The sequence below is a fragment of the Ornithorhynchus anatinus genome, chromosome 13 (genome assembly GCF_004115215.2).
Source record: "Ornithorhynchus anatinus isolate Pmale09 chromosome 13, mOrnAna1.pri.v4, whole genome shotgun sequence".
In the NCBI taxonomy this organism is placed as follows: domain Eukaryota; kingdom Metazoa; phylum Chordata; class Mammalia; order Monotremata; family Ornithorhynchidae; genus Ornithorhynchus; species Ornithorhynchus anatinus.
This window is the reverse complement of record NC_041740.1, coordinates 41,621,434-41,644,432: the sequence shown is the minus strand read 5'-3', so window position 1 is coordinate 41,644,432 and position 22,999 is coordinate 41,621,434. Positions and strand designations below refer to the sequence as shown.

General features: G+C 69.6%; 2 protein-coding genes across 2 annotated transcripts in view; both read right to left on the bottom strand.

Annotated features, from left to right (window-relative positions):
- Positions 1-2,289: 2,289 nt before the first annotated feature.
- Positions 2,290-4,222, bottom strand: ZNF770 (zinc finger protein 770). Its single transcript, XM_039913863.1, has 3 exons — positions 3,332-4,222; positions 2,634-2,981; positions 2,290-2,591 (listed from the first exon to the last, which is right to left on the bottom strand). Exons 1-3 carry the CDS (start codon positions 4,205-4,207, stop codon positions 2,331-2,333), a joined length of 1,485 nt encoding a protein of 494 aa, XP_039769797.1. The 5' UTR covers positions 4,208-4,222; the 3' UTR covers positions 2,290-2,330.
- An 8,318-nt stretch (positions 4,223-12,540) lies between these two features.
- The window catches only part of DPH6 (diphthamine biosynthesis 6), a 63,865-nt gene continuing 53,406 nt past the window's right edge, over positions 12,541-22,999 (bottom strand). The window contains 3 exon segments of the mRNA XM_029078084.1: positions 12,541-12,905; positions 15,068-15,482; positions 15,713-15,955. Of these exon segments, the coding sequence (XP_028933917.1) occupies positions 12,787-12,905; positions 15,068-15,482; positions 15,713-15,955 (777 nt within the window). The 3' untranslated portion in view covers positions 12,541-12,786.

Here is a 22,999-nt window from a genome sequence, read left to right as displayed (position 1 = left end):
GATAATAATGATAATAATAATAATAATAATAATCGTACTTGTTGGGCGCTTCACGCTGTTCTAAGCGCTGGGGCTCCCCCCGCAAGCCGACTTTAGACCGTGGGCTCTCTGTGGGCAGGGATCGTCTCTTTTTATTGCCGTGTTGTACTTCCCCGAGCTCTCGGTACGGTGCCCTGCACACAGTTAAGCGCTCGATAAAGACGACCGACAGAAGGAACGATACGAGTTCATCAGGTTGGACACGGTCCCCGGACCACCCGGGGCTCGCGCTCTCGTCCCCGTTTCACGGACGAGGTGACCGAGGCACGGAGAAGTGACGGCAGACAGGTGGCGGAGCCCGGATTGGAACCCGTGTCCTTCCGACTCCCGGGCCCGTGCTCTATCCGCTGAGCCACTCGGCTTCTCGCGGCATTTTTAGGGTTATCTGTTGAGCACTTACTACGCGCCAAGCGCTGTGCCGAGCGCTTCTCGTCAGGGTGGGAGTCCAGCCTCGTCCCGGGACGAAGAACCAGAGGGCCCGAAGGTGGGCGCCTCCACGCCAGTGCCCGCTGGGAGCGCGGGGAAGGGATTCGATAAATGCCGACGACGGTGAGGGCAGAGGAGACGCGCCCTACGAAACGCGTTTGAGAAGACCAAGTGAAAAAAGGTGCCGGAGGGCGAAAGCGGAAAAGAGCCGAACCCAAGAGAGCGGACGGAGAGGGGGCGGCTCCGGCGACCGGACGGGCGGGCCGCGGTGCGGCCGAATCCAAGAGGCGCTGAAAGAACGGATCCCGCTCTCTCCATATTCACCAGCTTTATTCTTTTTCAGAAGCGAAAAAACAAAGGACTCAGCAACCCCTACCAGTTCTAACATGCAGCAGTGCGGACCGTTAGTTTGGACAGCTAATGTCTCCTCTTTCGAAAAATCCGATCTCTCGCGGCCGACCCCCTTCCGCCCCCGTAAGGTTCCCCCACGGCCCGCTCGGTAAAGGTACACGAGGAATAAACGGTTCGTCACAGGTACTTCACAGACCTCTACGGCACACACCGCGGACAACATCTGCTACCGGGTTCCACCTCCGGGGAGGAAAAGGCTCGAGGGAGAGAGGCGGGAGCCGGACAAGGCTTCGGGCGAAACCGCTTCGGGCCGACCGACGGCCTCCGAGGCGCAGCACGGAGAGCGGAGCCTCGGTTTCGTCGGCCGCGGAGACGGGATCCGGGGGGGCGGCATCCCGGCTCGTGCGGGGGGCCCGGGTGGGGATCCCCCTCCGAAAGCGGCGAATCGACACCGACGGCCTTTTACCCAGAGTCCGGCCCGGCGTCGCGGGGGAGAGAGCGGCGGGGCCGCCGGAGGCCGGGCCAGCCCGGCTCGGGGTCGGGCAGCGCGGGAGGGGCCCCGGGGCCGGCCTCCGCCGGCCGCCCGCCCGCCCGCCCCGGCCCCGAGGGGGACCCAGAGGCGCGCCTCCCCCCCGGCCGCTTCCCCGCAGGGCGGTGGGCCGCCGCCGCCGCCTGAGGTCCTCCGCCAAAATCGGCCGTACCCCGCTTCCGCCGGCGCCCTCCGCGCCGGGTTCTAACCGCCCCCGGGGCGGGGGCCGGGCGGCCGGGGGTCTCGGGGCCCCGGGCCGACGGCGGGACGGGCGGCGCCGACGGCTCCGGGGGGGGGGCAGGGGAGCCGGGCCGACGAGGTCCCCGGCCCAGGGTCGGTCGGGAAGGAGACGGCCCCCCCCCGCGCGCAGAGACGGGATTTCGGGGGGCCGGGGAGGGGGAGGGACCCCCAGCCGGGCCCGGAGGCCGAGGCCGTCGGCTGGCCGGGGGCGGGGATCCCGTCTCCTCACTCTTCCCGGACTCCCTTCGGCGGTCGGGACGGTCGGTCGGTGGTCTGCAGGCCACAAGGCGCTCGGTGAACCCGAGCTCCCCGAGGCAGCCCGAGGGCTCGACACCTCGCCGGGCAGGCAGGCAGCCGACCCCGTCGACGGTCGCGCGCCCGCGAGGTCCGGCGGGAGGCCCTCTCCCGGCCCCCACCCCCCCCACCAGGGAACGATCGAGCGCCCACTCGAACCCAGCGCCCCGGGCGGAGGGCAGGGCGGCGAGCGCGCCGACCACCCGCGGCTCGCCGGGGGACGGGCCGCCGTCCCTCGGGAACGGGGGGGTCGGGGAGGGGAGGGAGCGGGGACGGCGGCCGCCGGGGCGGAGACCCCGGTCCCGGCCGCAGGGCGTCCGTCTCGACCCCCGCGGACCGTCTCCGGCCCCGCCCCGCCGCGGACCGCCCCCCGCCCCGCCCCGGCCGCCGCCGCCGCCGGGTGACCGCCGTCCCCGCCCGCCCGCCCGCCGCGTCCGGGGCCGGGCTCCGGTCACGGCAGGGGGTCGGCGTCGGGCCGGGGCCGGTCCTTGAGGTGGGTGAGCTGGTGGCGCTTCCAGTGGGGCGCCTGGCGGAAGGTCTTGCCGCAGGAGGAGCACTCGAACGGCTTCTGGCCGGCGTGAATGAGGTAATGGCGCTCCAGCTTGGACGGGGACTTGAAGCTCTTGGCGCAGACGCTGCACTGGTAGACCCTGACCCCCTCCCGGGCCCGGGCCCCCGCTTCGGGCCCGGGGGAGGCGGCGGCGGCGGCGGCCCGGCGGGCGGGGCCCGGCGCCAGGCCCGGGCGGCGGCCGGGCCCCTCGCGCTCGGCCCGGCCGGGCGGCCCCTCCCCGTGCGCCAGCCGGCAGGCGGGGCCGTCGCACGTCCGCCGCTCCGCGTGCGTCAGCTGGTGCCGCTTCAGGTGGGCCGACTGGCGGAAGGACTTGCCGCAGAGGGCGCAGGCGAAGGGCTTCTGGCCCGTGTGGATCAGGTAGTGGCGCTGCAGCTTGGAGGTGGAGGGGAAGGCCTTCTCGCAGCGGTCGCACTGGCAGGCCCGGGCGCGGCCGTGGGGGTCGACGGCCGGGGCCGCCACCGTCCAGGGGACCACGTCCAGGCCGTCCAGGGGTGGGGCCGGCGGCGGGCCGGGGTCCGGCGGCGCCGGGCCCTCCGCGCCCGGGGCCGGCCCGGGGCTCGGGCCCGCCGGCGGCGGCGGCGGCGGCGGCGCGGCCGGGGCCAGGAGAAGGGCAGGACCACGGGCCTCTTCCTCCTCTTGCCGCCGATGGGCCGGCGGGGCCCGAGCCGGGCGCCGTGCAGGTTCTTGAACGCCTTGGGCGAGGCGGCCGGGTCGGGGCCGGGCTCCCCGGGGGCGGCGGGGCCCGCCGGGCCGCCCTCCCACAGGGAGCCCGCCCCGGGCCTCCTCCGCTCCGCCCGCGGGGCGTCCGGCGCCCTCTCCCCCGCCCGCCCGCGCCGGGCCGGGCCCGGGCCCCGGCCCCGGCCCCGGCCCCGGCCGCCGGCCCCGCGGCCCCCGGCCGCCGGCCGGCCGCACCGGTGCCCGCGCAGGGCCGGCTCCGACTCGAACGACCGCTCGCAGCCGGCGCACTGGAAGGGCACGACGTAGACGGAGTGGGCGTCCGGGGGCTCGCCGGCGGGCGGCGGGGGCCGCGGGCGGCCCCGGCCGGCCCTGGGCCCCAGCGGGCCGACCGGCTGGCGGGCCCGGCTCCTGGCGTGGACCTGCCGGTGCTTCAGCAGCTTGCTCTGCACCTTGAAGCCCTTGTGGCAGAGGCCGCAGCGGAAGGGGCGCTCCTCCGTGTGGGTCAGCTGGTGGATCTTCAGGTGGGTGGCCTGGCGGAAGGCCTTAGCGCACAGCGGGCAGGCGAAGGGCTTCTGCCCGCTGTGGATCAGCTGGTGCCGCTCCAGCTTCGAGCGGGACGGGAACACCTTGCCGCAGGCGTCGCAGCCGTGCGGCCTCCGCCGCCGCCGGGCGGGGCAGCGGGCGTGCCGCCGGTCCGGCAGGGCGCAGGGCGGCAGGCGGCGGTCCTCCGGGGCCGGGGCCCGGCGGCAGGGCGGCGCGGGGGGCCCCGCCGGCTCCGCCGGGCCCTGGCGGCCCCCGCCGTGCAGCCGCTGGTGCTCGAGGAAGGCGGCCGGGCTGCGGAAGAGCCGCTGGCAGACGCCGCACTGGTGGGGCAGCTTGTGGGTCAGCTGGTGCCGCTCCAGGTGCACGAGCTGGCGGAAGGTCTTGCGGCAGACGTGGCACTCGAAGGGCTTCTGCCCGGTGTGGATCAGGTAGTGGCGGGCGAGCTTCGACGGCGTCTCGAAGTGCTTGGGGCAGATGTTGCAGACGTACGGCCTCTTGCGCGGCAGCCGCGCCGCCCCGACGCAGGGCTGCAGCATGTCGGCGGCGGGCGGGCGGGCGGGCGGGCGGGAGGCCGGTGCCGCCCGGCCGGCCCGCCGGGGCGCCTCAGCTGCCCGCCGCGCCGCCCGGCCCGGCCGCGTCCCTCCGCTCCATCCCTCCCGGGGGCTCGACGAGAGGGCGGCCCGACGACCCTTCGGGCCGGTCCCCGGCGGGGGCCTCGCCTCGACGGGGGCCTCGCCTCGCCTCGACGGGGGCGCCGACTCAACGGGGGCGCCGCCGCGCCGTGGGCATCGTGGCCACCCCCTCGAGGCGGGCGCGGACCCGAGGCGGGAACCGCCGGGAGCTGGGCACCGCCGCGACGTGGGCGCCCCCCGCAGCGCGGGCGCCGCCTCGAGGGGGGCACCGATGCGACGTGGGCCCCGTGGCCCCGGGGGCGGCGGATTGCGGGGGCGCGGCGGCTCAGGGGGTGCGGCGCCCCGGCCCGCCCTTGGGCGGGTTTGGTCCCCGCCGCCTCCGCGCCGGCCTCATGGCCCCCTCCGCTGCGCTTTCCCGGGGGGGGACGGGAGGGGAGGGGACGGAGGGGACGGGACGGAGGGGACGGGGAGGGACGGGGAGGGACGGGGAGGGGCGGGTCCCCCGCCCCCGGCGCGCGGGCCACAAGGCGGAGGCTGCCGACGCTGCGGCCACGGCGCGGGGCCCCAGGGCGCAGGCGCGGGCGCGGGGCCCCAGGGCGCAGGCGCGGGCGCGGGGCCCCAGGGCGCAGGCGCGGGCGCGGGGCCTCAGGGCGCAGGCGCGGGCTCGGCTCCCCCCGGGCGCAGGCGCGGACCCCGGCGCAGGCGCAGACGCGCCCGCCCCCAGCGGATGGCCCCGCCGCCTCCCGCTCGCCTCCCGCGCGCCTCCCGCTCCCGGCCCGCGCCGCCCCTCCTCCGGACCTCCCGGCCCCGCCCCCCCCCCCCCGCGCCGCCCCCGGCCGGGCTCCCCGCCGCCGGAAGTGCCCCTTCCCCGGGCTGCGCGCCCCGCCGCCGCCGCCGCCGCCGTCCGGACGGAAACCGCCGCCCGGCGCTGCTAGTTCCCACCCCAACCCACCCTCTGCCGATCCCTGGTACCGAGGGCGTTTGTGAAGCGCTCGCTACTCATTCGGCGGTGTTTATCGAGCGCTTCCGAGGTGCAGAGCAATAATAACGGTCGTGATGTTGGCATCTGTGAAGCGCTCCCTCCGTGCGGGGCGCCGTTCTAAGCGTTGGGGGAGACAGAGGGGGAATCGGGTGGTCCCACGTGGGGCTCGCCGTCTTCACCCCCGTTTTACAGAAGGGGGAACTGAGGCCCGGAGAATAACAATAATGATGACGTTGGTATCTGTGAAGCGCTCCCTCCGTGCGGGGCGCCGTTCTAAGCGCTGGGGGAGACAGAGGGGGAATCGGGTGGTCCCACGTGGGGCTCGCCGTCTTCACCCCCGTTTGACAGAGGAGGTCGCTGAGGCCCGGAGAAGTGAAGTGACCCGCCCACGGTCACACGGTTGACGAGTGGCGGAGCCGGATTCGAACCCACGACCCCTGACTCCCAAGCCCGGGCTCTTGCCACCGAGCCACCCTGCTCCTCGGGACTAAGCGCTTGGAACGGGCAATTCGGCAACAGATAGAGACCATCCCTATGCGCTAAGCGCTGCGGGGGGATAGAAGGTCATCAGGTTGTCCCACGCGGGGCTCACGGGCTTCATCTTAGAGAAGCCGCGCGGCTCGGCGGAAGGAGCCGGGCTGGGGGAGTCAGAGGTCGTGGGTTCTGATCCCGGCTCCGCCACCCGTCAGCTGCGTGACCTCGGGCAAGTCACCTCACTTCTCCGGGCCTCGGTGACCTCACCCGGAACAGTGGGGATTAAAAAAGGTGAGCCCCCACGGGGGACAACCCGATGACCCTGGATCCCCCCCAGCGATCAGAACGGCGCCCTGCTCATAGTAAACGCTTAACAAATACCGTGATCGTTACTGTTGTTATTGCCGATGCCGTTGTCCTCTCCCAAGCGTTCAGCCGACTGCCCCCGCACACCGTAAGCGCTCATCATCGATTGAAGGGATTCTTCCACCGGAGTCGAGGCCTCTCCCCGGCCTCCCCATTCCCGGCAGGAGACCGGTTCCGGATCGGCCCCAGGTCGACGCCTTGAGAAGAGTCGAGCCGCCCTGGACCCCTTCTTAAAAACCTCCAGTGGTCGCCCGCCGACCTCCGCTCCAAACAGAGACTCCTCGCTCTAGGCTTCGAGGCTCTCCGTCACCTCGCCCCCCCCTCCCTACCTCTCCTCCCTCCTCTCTGTCTACCGCCCGCCCCGCGCACGCTCCGCTCCTCCGCCGCCCGCCTCCTCTCCGTCCCCCGTTCTCGCCCGTCCCGCCGTCGACCCCCGGGCCGCGTCCTCCCGCGGTGCCGGAACGCCCCCCCCTCCTCACCTCCGACGATCTTAATTCTCTTCCCCTCTTCAAATCCCTACTTAAGGCTCACCTCCTCCGAGAGGCCTTCCCAGACCGAGCTTCCCCCTTCCTCCCTCTGCTCCCTCCACCCCCCTTCGCCTCTCCGCGGCTAAACCCTCTTCTCCCCCCTCTCCCTCTCCTCCTCCCCCTCTCCCGTCCCACCCCCTCGGCGCCGTACCCGTCCGCTCGTCTGTATAGATCTTCATCGCCCTGTTTATTTTGCCGAATGAGATGCACATCGCCCCGACTCTATCTAGTCGCCATCGTTTTTACGAGGCGTTCTTCCCCTCGACTCTATCTATCGCCATCGTTCTCGTCCGCCCGTCTCCCCCGGTCAGACCGTGAGCCCGTCGAACGGCAGGGACCGTCTCTATCTGTTGCCGATTGGGACATTCCAAGCGCTTAGTACAGTGCTCTGCCCATAGTAAGCGCTCGATAAATACTATTGAACGAATAACAGATCCCACCGTTATTAGTCCGTTTATCTCGGCGGCCTCCCCTAGCCGCGAGCCTAGGGTCGCCCCGTCTACGACGCCACGTCCACTCGTGTGCCGGCCGTGAGAGCGTGGTGACGATCGATCGATCGATCGGACGATCGATCGGCGGGCATTTATCGAGCGCTTACCACGCGCAGAGGACTGTACTGAGCGGTTGGGAGAGTACGCTCTGCCGCTCCCTGGGGCTGGCACGGATCGCCCGTGGTCCCGATCCCACCCGGAGCTGACGGTCCGAGAGGAGGGAAGCGACCGTGGCCCAGAGGCTAGAACCCGGGCCTGGGAGTCGGAGGAGCCTGGGTCTAATCCCGGCCCGGACACTTGCCCGCTGCGTGACCCGGGGCGAGTCACTTGGCTTCTCTGGGCCTCGGTTCCCTCGTCTGCGAGATGGGGATGAAGACCGCGAGCCCCGCGCGGGACAGGGACCGCGTCCAACCCGATTCGTTGTGTCCGCCCCGGGGCTTGGTATAGTGCCCGGAACCTAGTGAACACTTAACCAACACCATAATGATGATGATGATGATTGTCTGGGCCTCGGTTCTCTCCTTCGTAAATCGAAGGTGGGCATCACCCTCCCGCCGAGGCGAACCCCGGGGTTTTCGGTCACTGCCTCGGAAGGAGTGGCGCGGCGCGGGAGGCTGGCGCCCTCCCCGTGGGCGCGGCAGCTCCCGGCCAGCGGGGAAGAAGGCTCGGGCTTCGGTCGGGTCTCCGGGCCGCTGGGTGCAGCTCACCGCCTTCGGTGGCCGCTCGGGACGGGGCCTACTGCCACTGAACCCCACATCTCTGCCCCGCCCGGGCAAGGGGATCCTGTCCCCCTCGTGCCCCAGTCTCTCCCCCGCAGGGCCCGTCCTCTAGCAGGGGTCTCCCTAGAGCAGAGACGAGAGAAACCCACCCAGACAGATGTCCTCCGCGAGGCGGGGCGCCTCGCTGCCGGCCCGAGCCTCGATTTCTCCCGGGCGCCCGGTCCCAGCCCGGTCCTCGGACCCGTCGCCGACCTTTTGGCGCCGAGTGGGCCGCGGGGGTTGCCTGGCGGGGCCGAAACCTCAACGTGAGAGATCCAGGTTAGACAGAGGGGAGGCGGTCCCGGCGGTCCCGGCAGTGAACGGGGCTGAGGGAGTTGTGGGGAGGACTCTCCTCTCACCCCGACCCGGCCCCTTCGCCGTCGGAGCCCGGGTCCCCGGCCCCCCCACCCCACCCCGGACCGGGCCAGGGGCCCGGTAGCCAGACCGCAGGGCTGGGATGAACGCGTGGTAAAAGGAAGGAGCGACCGATCGGCGGGGTCCTTTTCCGTCGCCGAGTGACCCCCCAAGCTGCGGGGACCCTCCGGTCCCGCCCCGGCCCAAGAAATCCATCCCGCCCATCTGCTCTCCGCCGTTCCCCACGGGGAACGGAGACCCCTCCACGCGCAACCTCAGACCGCGCCCCCCCCCCCGCCTCTCCCGGGCCCTCCTGGAAATGAGCTGCCAGCAATATCAATTAGGCCCTTTTAAGTGGACAAATTTAATTACTACAGAAGAGCAATTGATTTTTTAATTACCATTGATTACTCCGCGGGCACCTCGATGTGAAGATACAGACTATCAACTGTAATCAATTTATTAATTAGTCCGGAGATTGACGCCGAGAGCGGAATGATTTCCCGGCTCCCTTCCCCCCCCCCCCCCCCCCCCGGTTTATTCCCCTGGATCTGTACAGTTTCACTGACGCTCAACACCGCCAAGGGCAGGACTTGGGTCGTTCAACGCGGAAAACGGCCGTGATCCTACAAGGCTCCCGCGGGATCCGCTTCTGCCGCGTGCGCCGGGCGGTCGCTCCCGCGCTCCGGATTAGGGGGTCCGGGAGGAGCGGGGGGATGAGGACCCCCGGGCTTAGGGGACGGCGACGCGCGGAAGAGGCGGGGGTGCGGCCCGGGAGGGTAGCGGGGGTGGAGGAGAGCTGAGGCGTTAGCCCCGGAGGGTCCCCTGGAAGAGGTGTGACCCGAGGAGGGCTTCGAAGGTGGCGAGAGCGGTGAGCTGTCGGATAGGAAGGGGGAGGCCTCGGCCCGGGAACGCCCGCGGCTCGAACCCCTAGTTGGAGGCCTCTCCCCGGGGAGCGGTGGCTACGCTAGTTAAAGGGGATGGGTCCTAGCCTCCACCCCCGCGGCTCAGGCAGCTCACTTCACGATGATGATCACGTCGAGATTATTGGTATTGGTTAAGCACGGAGTATACACCAAGCACCGGTCTGAGCACCGGGGCAGATGCAAGTCTATCGGGTTCATCGGACACGGTCTCCGCCCCACACGGGGCTCGCCGTCGAGGTAGGAGGGAGCAGGATTTAACCCTCATTTTACCGATGAGGAACCTGAGGTGCGGAGCAGTTGAGGGACTTGTCCGAGGTCACAGAGCGGACGAGCGGCAGAGCCGGGATGAGAACCCAGCTCCCTTCCGTGGCTCCAGCCGGTGTGGGTCCCTGGCCCCGACTGGAGCCGGGCGTTTTCAGGAAGCGGAGAGGGACGGGCCGTTCTCCCTCTCTCCGTCCTGAGGGCCTCGGCTGAGCCGGCAGAGGGGCCCAGGAGGGACTCCCGGAGCGGACGTCCGCCCGGTCCTCCCCCGGCGGGCGCTGCCTCGGTATCCCCGAGTAGGTCCGCCCGGGGGGCCTTCCCGACGCCGGCCGGAGGGGAAGCCCGGGCCTGGGAAGGACCAGCCCGGCCGGAAGCTGCCCCGCGGCCCCCCAGGCCCGGCCGGAGGATGGGGCCTCGGGGACGTCGACGCCGCTTGCCAACGTTCTCCCCGTCTCTCCCAGGCCGGCCTGTTTGGGGAGACCTCCGGACGTTGCCGGGACATGACCTCCTCCGAAGTCCGGCACTGCAGCTCGAGGCTCCATTTGGCAAACACCCCACGAAAACAGCTTCTAGTGCAAGATCAGCTTATTCGCGGATCGCCGTCAGCCCCTTCCAGGTCCTCCTCCCGGGCGCCCGACAATCTCCTTAACGTCCCGCTGGCGGAGGGCCGCTTGCCCTCTGGAAGCGCCGGGTCTTCGCGGCCGCGGCGGGGGCGTTACAGGGTCACTTCCGAGGGAGTGTAACAGTGACGACAATAACAGCGATAACCACGATAGTTACGGGGGCGTTGGCGAAGCGCTTTCTAAGCGCTGGGGTGGATCCGAGCCAATTCATTCATTCAATAGTATTTACTGAGCGCTTACTACGTGCAGAGCGCTGTACGAAGCGCTTGGAACGAACAGATCGGTAACAGATAGAGACAGTCCCCGCCCCGTGACGGGCTCGCGGTCTAATCGGGGGAGACGGACGGGCAAGAACGAGCGAATCAGGTCGGACACGGTTCCCCGTCCCACACGGGGCCCACAAGCTCCAGGGAACTCGGAAGAACCACACAACCGCTCCCCTCTAACCCACCCCCGCGGCGAGAGATGGACCGACCAACGCCACGGAGGACCCTCCCCCAGTCACCCAGCATGGACTATCGCTATATCGAGTGCTTATCTTCCGCAGGGCTCCCCATGAGGCGCTTGGGAGCGTACAGCAGAACGTTGCCTGTCTGCAAGGGGTCGACGGTCTAGACGGGCGGACGGACGTTACTACGGACAGAGAAATTATAGGTACCCACAGAAGTGCCGGGGGAGGGTGGCAGGCAAACGATGCCAAATGCGTCGATACCCCCGATTCTCCCCTCTCCACCCCTGATTCTTCCCCCGGCGACCCAGCACAGGCCGGCCGACACCCGACTCTCCCCTCTCCATCTCCGACTCTCCCCCGTGACCCGACATGGACCGGCCAGCACCCCCGACTCCCTCCTCCGTCCCTGACTCCCCCGCGGCGACCCGGCGAGGACCATCAGACACCCCCTGACTCTCCTCTTTCCTCTTGATCTCAGCCTCCTCCCCTACCCCCATCTCCCTCCCTCTCCCTCTCTCCAGATCCATGTCTCCCCTTCTCTGACCGAAGCTAAATAAACTCATCCAGAAAGTAAACGGAGCCATTCGCGGTTCGCGAGCGTCCCCCTCTCCGCCAGCCGTAACGCTCAAGAGCAGGATCTGAAGGAGAGAGTCGGCAACTGGCCGGTTTCCCGAGAGTCGCCGGCCTCTTCCGTCGTCACCGAGCCCTTTCACCGGCCTCCTCTCCTCTTCTACTTCCCCCTCGCGGAGAAGTCGCTTCCTTCCGCCCCATAAATCACCGAGGCTCGAGCGGAAAGCCCTCCAACCCCCGGCGCCGCCCTCGGACGGCTCCCCGCCCGTCCCCCCGTTCGTCGGGCCCGCCGGGCGTCGCGGTGGCCGACCGGGACCTCGGCCTCGTGCCCGCTTACGGGGGGAAGGGTGACCCGGGGGGGGGGGGGGGGCGGTCCGCCTCGCCGACGGGCCGGGGTTCCGGGGGGTCGGGATCGGCCGGACGCCTGGGACCCCGCGGGTTGCCGCGGGAGGGTCGGGATCATCTGGACACCCGGGGCCCCACGGGCCGGCGGTTCGGGCTCCCTCGGACCCGGAAAGACGGCCCCCGTGGTCCTCCCGCGGGGAGCGGCTGCCGGCCTAGTCATCCTGAGACGGCAGCCTCTGCCGGGAGGCCTTCCCCGGAGGGGTGTCCCCCAGACCGCACGCTTCCCCGCCCGGGTCACCCCGTGGGTCGCCTCGGCACTCGTGTGCCTCTGAACGCAGCGCCCAGCACAGCGCTCTGCAAGCAGTAGGCAGCCGGTACGTCGCTCTGCACGGAGAAGGTGCACGCAGCAGAGGAGGCCCGTCTTCCTACCATTCCTCGCCCAACTCCCGGAGTTGTCTGCACCCGCTGCCTCCGCTTCCTCTCCTCCGACCCTCCCCCCGACCTTCTGGAATCCGGTACGGGCCCCCTTCGCCCCACGGAAACCGCCCCTCCGAGGTCACCGGCGACCTCCCTCTCGCCAAATCCAACGGCCTCTACTCCGTTCCAATCCTCCTCGACCGCTCGGCCGGCTTCGCCGCCGCGGACCGCCCCCTTCTCCCGAAAACATCCTCCCGCCTCGGCTTCACCGACTCTGTTCTCTCCTGGTTCTCCTCCTATCTCTGGGGGCGGGGGGGGGACGGGGGACGGGACGGGACGGGGGACGGGACGCACCGGCCCCGGGGGACAGCCATCTTGTCTCCCGCCCACGCCCCAAGCCCGGGGCTGCTCACGCTGGGGCCGGAAACTCTGGCCCACAGTGAACCACTCGGGTCCCGCAGGGGGTGCCCACTTCACTTCTCGGTGCCTCAGTTCCCTCGTCTGTAAAATGGGGATGAAGACCGTGAGCGACGCGTCCTGATTACCCGTATCCACCCCAGCGCTGGGAACAGTGCTCGGCACAGTAGTAAGGGCTCGACGGGCACCGGCATCACTACTATGAAATCACGACGACACCCCCGCACGGGACCCACACGAGACCCGCGCGGACGCACGCCGCCAGCAGGCCGAGCTTCGGTTAAAAAAAACTTTTTATTTCCAGCGGGACTGGGCCCCAGGGTGTGGTGGGTAAAGTGTCACTCCGCTCCCATGCCCCGAGCCAATGGCCGCCGGGCCCCAGCGCCCAGTCCGGCGTCCGGCGCCCGGGGCCGCCTGCCCGGCCAGGCCAGGGATGACCACGGGAGGATCCGGCTCTGCCCCCCACCTCCCCCGCCTGTCTTGTCCGTGGGGCGCGGGGGGAAGGGCGATCGCCTCCCGAGCTACCGTGCGAGCCAGCAGGTCACGTGGGCGATCGCGCCGTCGGGGATGTCGCTCACCGGGACCGTGACCAGCGCCGGAGCCGTCTCGCCCGGCCGCCCTCCCAGCCGCCGCCGCAGCCCTGCAGGGACAACGGAAACGGGATTCCCACGCGGGATGGCGACCGGCGCCGACCCGATTATCCCGCCCCGGGTCGGCCCCGGCGCCGAGTACCGTGCCTGCACACAGCAGGCGCTTTACGAGTACCGTTAAAAGAGAACAGACCACGAAGTGACGGTAATCAGAATAGTAGGTGGCATTTGTAAAGTGCCTTTCCCGGGCCGAGCACCGTACTGAGCGTGGGGGAAGAGACGCGGGAAGGGGCACGGCCCAGTGGACCGGCCCGGGAGGCCGAAGGACCCGGGTCCTATCCCGGCTCCGCCGCCTGTCCGCTCCGTGACCCTGGGCAAGTCACTTCACTTCGACGCCTCGTCGGAAAATTGGGCCTCAAGGCTGTGAGCCCCGTCGTGGGACAGGGACCGGGTCCGACCCGAGCAGCGGGAATCGGCCCCGGGGCCCGGGACGGTGCCAGGCGCGCGGTAAGCTCTTAACGGATACCGTAAATAAATGAAGTAAGTCGGACGGACACGGTCCCTGGCTCACACGAGGCTCACGGTCTAAGTAGGAGGGAGAAGAGATATCGATACCCGTCTTACGGAGGAGGAGACCGCGGCCCAAAGGAGTGAAGCGGTTCAGCGTCTGCTCCCTCTCCCCCTTGGCGTGCGAGCCCCGGGTGGGCCGGGGACCGGGTCCGACCCGATGATCTCGGACCCACCCCGGCGCTCAGCGGCACGCCTGGCGCACGGTACCACGCCGCCGCCGATCGGGGTCGAGAGCGAGGGGGGCAGGGAGCAGGGGAGCTCGGAGGGAGCGAGGACGGGGAGCTGGGGAGACGCCAGCGGGGGGAGGAGAGCCGAGGCGGAAGCTGGGGGAACGAGAACCTGCTCCGATTCCCGCTGGAGCGGGCGGAAGAGACCCCTTCTCTAGACCCTCCCCCGTCGCCGGTCTCCGGGAGCCTCGACCCGACGGAACGACGTCGGGTCGAATCGTCTTCCAACGCCGCTCCGGGCTGCGGGTCGAGGGCCGGAGCCCGGGATACGGGAATCTCGGGGAGCTCGGGTCTCCGCCGGCTAACCGGTACGGACCCGTTGCCGTTTCGCCTCGGTGTGCGGGGTGGGGGTGGGGAGGGACGACGGGGCACGGGGGCACGGGCGAGGGCGGTGGGAGGGAGCGGGGTCCGCCACGGTCGGGAGCAGCCCCCGGGATGTTTCCGGGAGCGTTCCCGGGAGCACGCGCCCACCGCGTGAGGGGAGAGAAGCCCCGGCGGGGCTCGCGGCGTGTCCGAGAACGAGCCCTCCGGCAGCCCGGCGGGGTCTGGACCCCCCGGGCCTAGGCGGAAGGCCAAGCGTTCTTGCCAGGGACCGGCTGGGATTTGGCATCGAAAACGCCCGCCCTGGGCTGGTCTCCGGGGCTCCTTCGAGCGAGGTCATCGGGGGGGGGGGGGGGGGGGGGGAGGGGGTTATCAAGCTCTCGTTGTGAGCCAAGCGCTGGGGCGAAACGCAAAGTCAGGAGATCGGACCCAGTCCCCGGCCCCACGGAGCTCACGGCTCGAGACCACGTGGGTGTTCCCCCGTGTCTCCCCCAGCGCTTCGAACAGTGCTCTGCACATAGTAAGCGCTTAACAGATACCAACACTATTATTACTATCATTACTCACTCCCGCGCTCCATCCTCACGGCGCTTATGTCCACACCCCGACCCTCGGCCGCTTCCCCTCCCCGCCGTTTATCCTCGCGCGCCCGTCTCCCCTACGAGATTTCCAGCTCCTCGTAGGCGGGGATCCCGTCTACAGATTGCGTTGCACCGCGCTCTCCCGAGGCCACGGCACAGCGTCCCGCACGCCGTAGGCGCTCGATAAATATCGCCGGTCGACCGGGCGACGGGAGGGAGGGCGGGCGGAAATCTTAACCCCGTTCTGCAGGTGATGAAACTGGCGCGGTCAAATGACTTGTCCAAGGACACCGAGCAGATCTGTGGCGGAACCGGGACTCGACTCCGTGGCTCCCGGCTCCCGACCCCGTGCCCCTTCCACTGGGCCGCGCGGCCTGACGCCGCGGCGCGTCCGCAGAGGGACGAGGTGTGTGTGCGGGGGGGGGGGGGCTTTGGGGTCGATCGCCCTTCCCCTCTCCCCTCCCGCCCCTCCCCGCCCCGCCCCCGGCCCGCGCCCGCCCCGGGCGGCCTCACCTGTGAACAGAACCTCCGGGTCCACGCCGCCCTGCCTGTAGAAGCCCCTGACGGCCAGCGGCGGGGCCCCGCCGGCCTCCGAGCACCAGCCCGCGGCCCGCAGGACCACCTCCCCCAGCAGGTCCGCGGCCTCGGCCGGGTCCGCCCGGCGGCCCGGCGGGGGCGGCCGGCACGGGGACAAGGCGGCGAGGACGCCGGACGCTTCGCCGGCCTCCGTCGCCCGGCACTCGACGCGCCAGTCCCGGGTGGCCCGCCGCCACCTGCGGTGCCTCCGTCGGCCGGGCTCGTCGGCGACGGCCACCACGTGCCACTCCACCGCAGCCCCCCGGGGCAGGCGGGGCACCACCAGCACCGTCACCACCGCCGACGCCGGCGGGGACGCTCCCCCGTCCCCGGGGGCGCTCGGCTCTTCCTCCTGGAAGACGGAGACGGAGGTCGGAGCCCCGGGCGGCCCGGAGAGCGGAGCCCCGGGGGGCGGTCGGGGTGGTGCCGCCGGGAGGACCCCATCCCCATCCCCGGCCTCCTCGGTCCCTGCCCCTCGCCACCCCCCAAACCCGGCGGCCCGACCTTCTCCTGAACCTCTCCTCTCCCCGCCCTCCCGGCACTGGGCCCGGCCCCTCAGGGGCGGAGGGGGGCAGCCGGTACCTGGTCGTGTTCCTCGGTGCCGGCGTGCCAGGCGGCCAGCGCGGCCGGGACGGAGTCGCTGCGGGTGACGTAGCAGTGGGCAAACAGCGCGTGGCGGAGCCGGAGGCCCGGCCGCGAGGCGGCCAGGATTTTCCGGACGTGGCCCAGGGCGACGCGGGCCTCGGCTCCGGCGCCGCCGCCCACCAGCTGCATGGTGCAGGGCCGGAGCCCGATCTGCCCGGAGCAGCACACCAGCTCTCCCACCTGCGGGGGGGGGGGGGGGGGGACACGGAGGAGACGAGTTACCTGACGGGCGGCCGCCGCCCCCAGCCCGCGCCCGCCCCGAGCGCCCTCCCCGGGACCCCGCCGGGTCGGTCCTCGCCCCGGATGGGGACGCCTCCTTCGCTCGCTCTTCGAATAGACGGCCCCGTTAAAAACAGAACGTCGATCCACCTCCGGCCTCTCCCCGCCGCCGCCGGCGGGCCCCCGCCATCCATCCCCGCGCCCCGGAGCCGAAGGGGCTGGAGAAACGGCCGTAGGTCCGGTCGGAGACCACGGCGCCGGGCGCGGGTGTCCGGGGGGGGGACGGGGGACGGGGGCCCGTGCACCCGCCCATCCTCCCGCCCTGGGCAACGGCAGCTGATCCGGGGAGCCCGGGCCCCGGACACCCCCGCGGCCCACCGCCCTCCGGGCGTGGCCCCGCCGCTCCCACGTCCCGCGTCCCTGCCCCCAGGCCTCGGAGACCACGCGGACAGAGGAGTGGTCCGGCCCGTTCCCCTTCCCGGTTCTCGAACCGATCGCTGGAGAGAGGGTGGGAATACCGATTCCCAATCCAGTATCCGGAGGAACTGCGGAACGGGGACAGGAGACGGCACCTTTCATGAGCCCGGGGCAGGACGGGAAGCTCAGCGATGACCGGGGAGGGGAGCATTTCCTGGCACAATGTCAATAGCGGGGCAGGGGCACCTGATGCAGAGGATGGGGGGAGGCGGGGGGTGGGGGGTGGGGCAGGAATGGCCACTGAGTCTCCATCTCTCTCCTCCCCGCAGGGTAAATGGAGAGGGTCCAATCCCCGCCCCCCCCCCCGGCCCCCCGCAGCACCCGGCCGGGCTCACTGGGGTCCCCGCGGGTGGCGTCCGGCACGGAGCCGCGCCAGAAACGGACCCCGGCTGCGTCCACCACGGCGCGGTCTCTCCAAACCGCCCGCGTCCCGGAGGGCGAGCGGCCGCTCCGGAGGAGGAGGCGGAGACGGACGCCCGCCCCGCCCGCGCCCCGGGGGGCCGGGCTCCGGTTCCCGTGATCCCCGCGGGTGGCCACGGTCGATAGGCGAGGAGGGAGATCCGGGCGCTAAATGCGGCCTGGCGTCCGAGCGCCCGCTGCCCTTTCGGGGGTCAGAGGGCACGGAGCCTCCAGGACCCCGGGGCCGGCCGGCCGGCCCGCGGGCCGCGTGGCGCTCGTTCAGCGTAAACGGGGCCGACGCGCCGGCCCGGTCGGCCCGGCCGCCCTTTGACCTCCCCGAGGCCCATCGATTCCCACCCGAGGCAGCGGGAGGCCCTCCGGGTGAGGCGGCGGGACGGAAATCGACTCTCCGAGGAGGCCCGGCGGCCCGTGGCGGCCGGCGGGGCCGCGGTCCCCTCTTCCCCCGCTCTTCCGACCGGTTGACGGTGTCATCCCCCTCTGGGAAATCTTCGACTCGACCGCCCTGGGTGCGTCAAGGCGCCCCGAGAACCCACGCGATTCAAAGCGGTCCCCCGAGAGCCGGCACATCTCCAATCCGCCGCACGCAACGGAGCTCCGCGGGACGAGGTACTGACGCCGTGCCGCCCCCGAAGGGAAAACCCCGAGGGTTCCCCGGAGTGGCACCCGCTCCCTCCACTGCCTCCGGCTCCACCCTCCGGGCCCGCCCCCGCGCCCGGGACGGTGCCGAGCACAGAGTAGGCGCTTAACGGACGCCACCTTGACCTCTCCCCGGCGGGCACGCGCGTGCCGCCGTCTTCACGGGGGGCCCTTCCCGACCCGTCCGGGAGAAGGTTAAAAGCCACCACCTCGGGCCGGGGCTACGTCTCGGGCTTATCCGATCTCCGGCGTGCTCTCCCGAGAGCTCAGTACGGTGCTCTGCGCGCAGCAGGCGCTCAGTAGATAGCACGGAACGAATCCAATCACGACTTCCCCCGACGCAGCACGGTCACCAACCGCATCTCTTCAGCCTGGAATACCGACCAACCCAGTGCCCCGCGACTCTCTCCCCGCACCGTCCCCTCCAAACTCACCCCCTTAGGCCCGCAGCCGGGGGCCCCAGGGCCTGATCGACGGGACGTCTCCTCCGAGAGGCCTCCCCCACCCGCGCCCTTATCTCCCCTTCTCCCACTCCCTGCCGCGTCCCCTCGGATCCGCCCCCTTCAGCCCCGCGGCGCTTCTCTACGCGGCCATCGTTTTTACATCTCTTAACGTCCGCCTCTCCCTTTAGACCGCAAGCGTCCACGTGACCGGGGGCCGGGGGCCGCGCGGGGCAGGAGCTGGCCGGGACCGCAGGCCCCCCCCCCCGGGGCCCGGCGTCTGAAGGGAAACCCCCGCCTCCTCTCCCTTCCGGCCTCCGCCTCGGTCTGCCCGTCAGTCAGTGGCATTTACTGAGTGCTTACCGTGCGCAGAGCGCCGTACTGAGCACTTGGGAGAGGACAATATAACGGACCCACTCCCCGGCCACAACGAGCTTACAGTCTAGAGCGGGAGAGGGTCACGGATAGAGAGAAAGAAACGTGGGGCCTGTGGGGAGGATGAACGAAGGGAGCACGTCGGGGCGACACAGGAGGGAGTCGAAGGAAAGAGGACGCAGTCGGGGGGAAGGCTTCCTGGAGGAGATGGGCCTTCAGTAAGGCTTGGAAGTGGGGAGGGAGCAACTAATTGTCTGTCGGATGTCCGTCGGGCAGTATTTACGGAGCGCCGACTACGTGCAGGGCACTGTACTAAGCGCTCCGATACGAAGAGGGAGGGTGGCCCGGGCCAGAGGCCGGGGGCAGGGCGCGGGCAGGATCTCGACCATCGGTAGCAGCGTGGCTCATCGGGCAAGAGCCCGGTCTCGGGAGTCGAGGTCACGGGTCCCAATCCCGGCGCCGCCGCCCGTCAGCTGTATGACTTCGGGCAAGCCACTTCACTTGTCTGGGCCTCAGTTCCCTCATCTGGAACACGGGGATGAAGACGGCGAGCCCCACGTGGGACAACCTGACGACCTCGTATCTCCCCCCGCGCTTAGAACAGTGCCTGGCACATAGTGAGCGCTCAACAGATACCATCATCATCATCTGTCTTATTGCTACCAACTCTACTGGACTCCACCGGGCGCCCGGGCAAGCGCTCTGCACGCAGCAGGGTGATAAACTCCGGGAGGGCAGAGGGCGTATCTGCTAACCCTACTGTTCTCTGCCCAGCCCTCAGCACGGCCCCCGCCATCATTCCTTCATTCATCCAACAGCATTTACCGAGCGCTCGCTGCGTGCAGAGCACCGGACCGAGCGCTTGGAACGGACGGTTGGGCAACAGAGGGAGACGGTCCCCGCCCGATGACGGGCTCGCGGTCCCCGGGGCCCCCTCTTACTGTCGGCAAGGGCCCACCGGCTGAAAAAGGCCCCAGAGCCCAGCGATCCGGTGCCGCCGTCCCGCCCGTCGTCCCCCGGTGCCCGGCGGAGGGAGGCAGCGTGGCTCGGTGGGAAGGGCCCGGGCCTGGGAGTCAGAGGTCACGGGTTCGACTCCCGGCTCTGCCGCCCGTCAGCCGTGTGACTGTGGGCGGGTCACTTCACTCCTCTGGGCCTCGGTCACCTCCTCTGTAAAACGGGGATCAACCGTGAGCCTCGCGTGGGACGACCCGATGACCCTGTACCTCCCCCGGCGCTTACCACAGCGCACACAGTAAGCGCTCGACAAATACCTTCACTATTATCGTCATCGTCCCCGGGGACAGTGGGTGGAGTGGAGGCCGAGACGGCCAAACGTCCGGGACAGAGACCCCGCGTGACCTAGTGGAAGAAAAACCCGGGCCTGGGGGGGGGGGGTGTCGGGAGGATCCGGGCTCTAATCCCATTCATTCATTCCTTCGGCGGTACTTCCCGAGAGCTACGCGCGGAGCGCCGGACTAAGCGCTCGGAACGGACGATCCGGCAACGGACGGGGAGGCCGTCCCCGCCCGATGCCGGGCTCACGGTCTAATCTAATCCCAGCTCTGCCCACCGCTTGCCGGGTGACCCCGGGCAAGTCGCCGGCTCCTCCGTGCCTCTCTTTCCTCAACTGTAAAATGGGGCTACCCGCCCTCCCCCCCCCCCCAGCCCGTGCGCCCCAGGTGGGGCCGGGTCCGTGTCCCACCTGATTCACCCACCCCGGCGCTTAGAAGGGCCGTGGCTCCGTGGGAGGAGCCCGGGCTTTGGGGTCACAGGTCACGGGTTCGAATGCCGGCCAGGCCACTCGTCGGCTGTGCGACTCCGGGCAAGTCGCTTCACCTCTCGGCGCCTCAGTTCCCTCGCCTGCAAAACGGGGATGAAGACCGTGAGCCCCACGTGGGCGTCTCCCCCAGCGCTCGGCGCATAGCAAGCGCTTAACGGAACACCGACGTCGTTAAGGGTGCTGGACGCCCGGTGGGCGCTTAAACGGATGCCATTTTAAAAAAAAACAACTAGCCGCCCCCCAGGCAGAGCGGGCTCAGCATCCGAGGAGTCTCCGGGGGGGAGGCGGAGGGGGGGAGACCGGGGCCGGTCAGCCTGGAAAGAAGCCCTTCCGAACGAGGCCCATCGTCTGGTGATGTGAATATCAAAGGGTCCCCGACGCTCCCCTCCCCGAGCCCGGCGAGCCCCCCGCCCCCCCGGGCCCCTCCGGACAGGTGTTTAATAATCTATTATTAAGGCCCCCGTTTTAGGTCGCTCAGAACGATAAAAATAAAAATCAAAAAACTAGGCAAACGGGACGCACAAAGCAGCTCGGGCCATTAACATACCATTAACAATTCAAAAGCCGGAGTTGACATACCAATCAAACTTGTTAATTGACTGTCAATGGCCCGTCTGCGTAGACGACGCGAACGCATTATAGATCTCAAACGCTGACAGGAGGAGACGGTTCCATTTGCATCAACCCCGTAAACCGATCGACAGGAAAACGGCCACCTCCATGCGGAAGGGGAAGCGGGATCCTCTCGCTCCTTCCCGGGGGCGCCCCGATCTCTAAATCGGACCGTGATTTGGATTAGACCGCGGGCCCGTCGGGGGGCAGGGACGGTCTCTTTCTGTCGCCCTGTTGTCCATTCCAAGCGCTCAGTACAGCGCTCTGCACGTAGTAAGCGCTCAAGAAATACTATCGAACGAATTAACGAGTGAATTAGGCCGTCCCCCCCCCCCGCCCCAAACGACACCGGGTCATTTGATCTCTACAATATCGCCAAGATCCGCCCTTTCCCCTCCGCCCAAACGGCCACCTCACCGTTACGGGCTCTCGTCATATCCCGGCCAGACTACCGTGTCGGCCTTCTCTCCGACCTCCCTTCCTCCTCTCTCGCCCCGCTCCGGTCTATCCTTCACTCCGCCGCCCGGCTCGTCTTCCCGCGGAGACGATCCGGGCACGTCACTCCCCTTCTTAAACGACTCCGGCGGTCGCCCGTCGACCTCCGCTCCACACAGAAACTCCTCACTCTAGGCTTCGAGGCTCTCCGTCACCTCGCCCCTTCCTACCTCTCCTCCCTCCTCTCTTTTCCACCGCCCGCCCCGCCCGCTCCGCTCCTCCGCCGCCCGCCTCCTCGCCGTCCCCCGGTCTCGCCCGTCCCGCCGTCGACCCCCGGGGCGCGTCCTCCCGCGGGCCCGGGACGCCCTCCCTCCTCACCTCCGCCAAACTCATTCTCTTCCCCTCTTCGAAACCCTACTTAAAAATCACCTCCTCCGAGAGGCCTTCCCAGACCGAGCTCCCCTTCTCCCTCTACTCCCTCTGCCGCCCCCCCTTCACCTCTCCGCAGCTAAAGCCTCATTTTCCCCTCTTCCCTCCGCTCCTCCACCTCTCCCTTCCCATCCCCACGGCGCCGTACCCGTCCGCTCGACTGTCTATATTTTCGTCACCCTATTTATTTTGTTAATGAATTGTACGTCGCCTCGATTCTATTTAGTCGCCATCGGTTTTTACGAGCCGTTCTTCCCCTCGACGCCGTTTATCGCCGTCGTTCTCGTCCGTCCGTCTCCCCCCGATCGGACCGTGAGCCCGTCGGACGGCGGGGGCCGTCTCTATCCGTTGCCGACTTGTTCGTCCCGAGCGCTTAGTACGGTGCTCTGCACATAGTAAGCGCTCAATAAATACTATTGAATGAATGAACGCTTTATCTGTATCAATGTCGGGCCCCCCCACCGGACCGTCCGCTTGTCGCGGACGGGGGATGTGTCCTCGTACGATTATGATAACAACAGTGGTATCTGTTAAGCGCTTACCGTGTGCAGAGCGCCGTTCTAAGCGCCGGGGGAGATCCAGGGTCACCAGGTGGTCCCCCGTGAGGCTCCCGGTCTTCGCCCCCATTTTTACAGATGAGGGAACTGAGGCACAGAGAGGTTAAGTGACTTCATAGTAATAACGACGTTGGCATACGTTAAGCGCTTACTACGTGCAGAGCGCCGTTCTAAGCGCGGGGGGTAGACACGGGGGAATCGGGTCGTCCCGCGTGGGGCTCACCGTCTTCGCCCCCATTTGACAGATGAGGTAACTGAGGCCCAGAGAAGTGAAGTGACCTGCCCACGGTCACACGGCTGACAAGCGGCAGAGCCGGGATTCGATACAGCGTTCTCTCCCGAACGCTTCGTAGGGTGCTCCGTGCGCGGTAAGTGCTCCGGAAACACCATCGACGGACCGCCCGACCCGCCTGGGCCTACGCGCCGACCGGCCCCCCCCCGCCCCCCCTCCCCGGGTCGAATTTGCCGGCGGGGGAGAAGAGGCCCGGGGCCGCTGTTGATTTCGTCTCGCGGCCGGGGCCTTACGCAAAATTCGCTGGCGACCGAACGGGTGGCCCCGGCGTGCGGCGGCACTGGCCCGTGGCGGAATTGGCGCCGCGATGATGGCGCGGCGGCCCGTGGCGGCACTGGGGTGTGCGGTGGCGACGGGCCCGGGTCTGCCCGGCAGGGGGCGGGGAAGGCGGTGCAGAGTTGCCGCCCTGTCCTCGGGCCGGGGGGGGCCGGAACCTGGGACCCGCCCCCCCCCCCCCCCCCCCCCCAGACGGGACGGGTCCCGCGCTCCTCCCGCGGGACGCCGGAACGGACCCCGACGGACGGTCGCGGGCGGAAACGGAGAAGCCGGGGT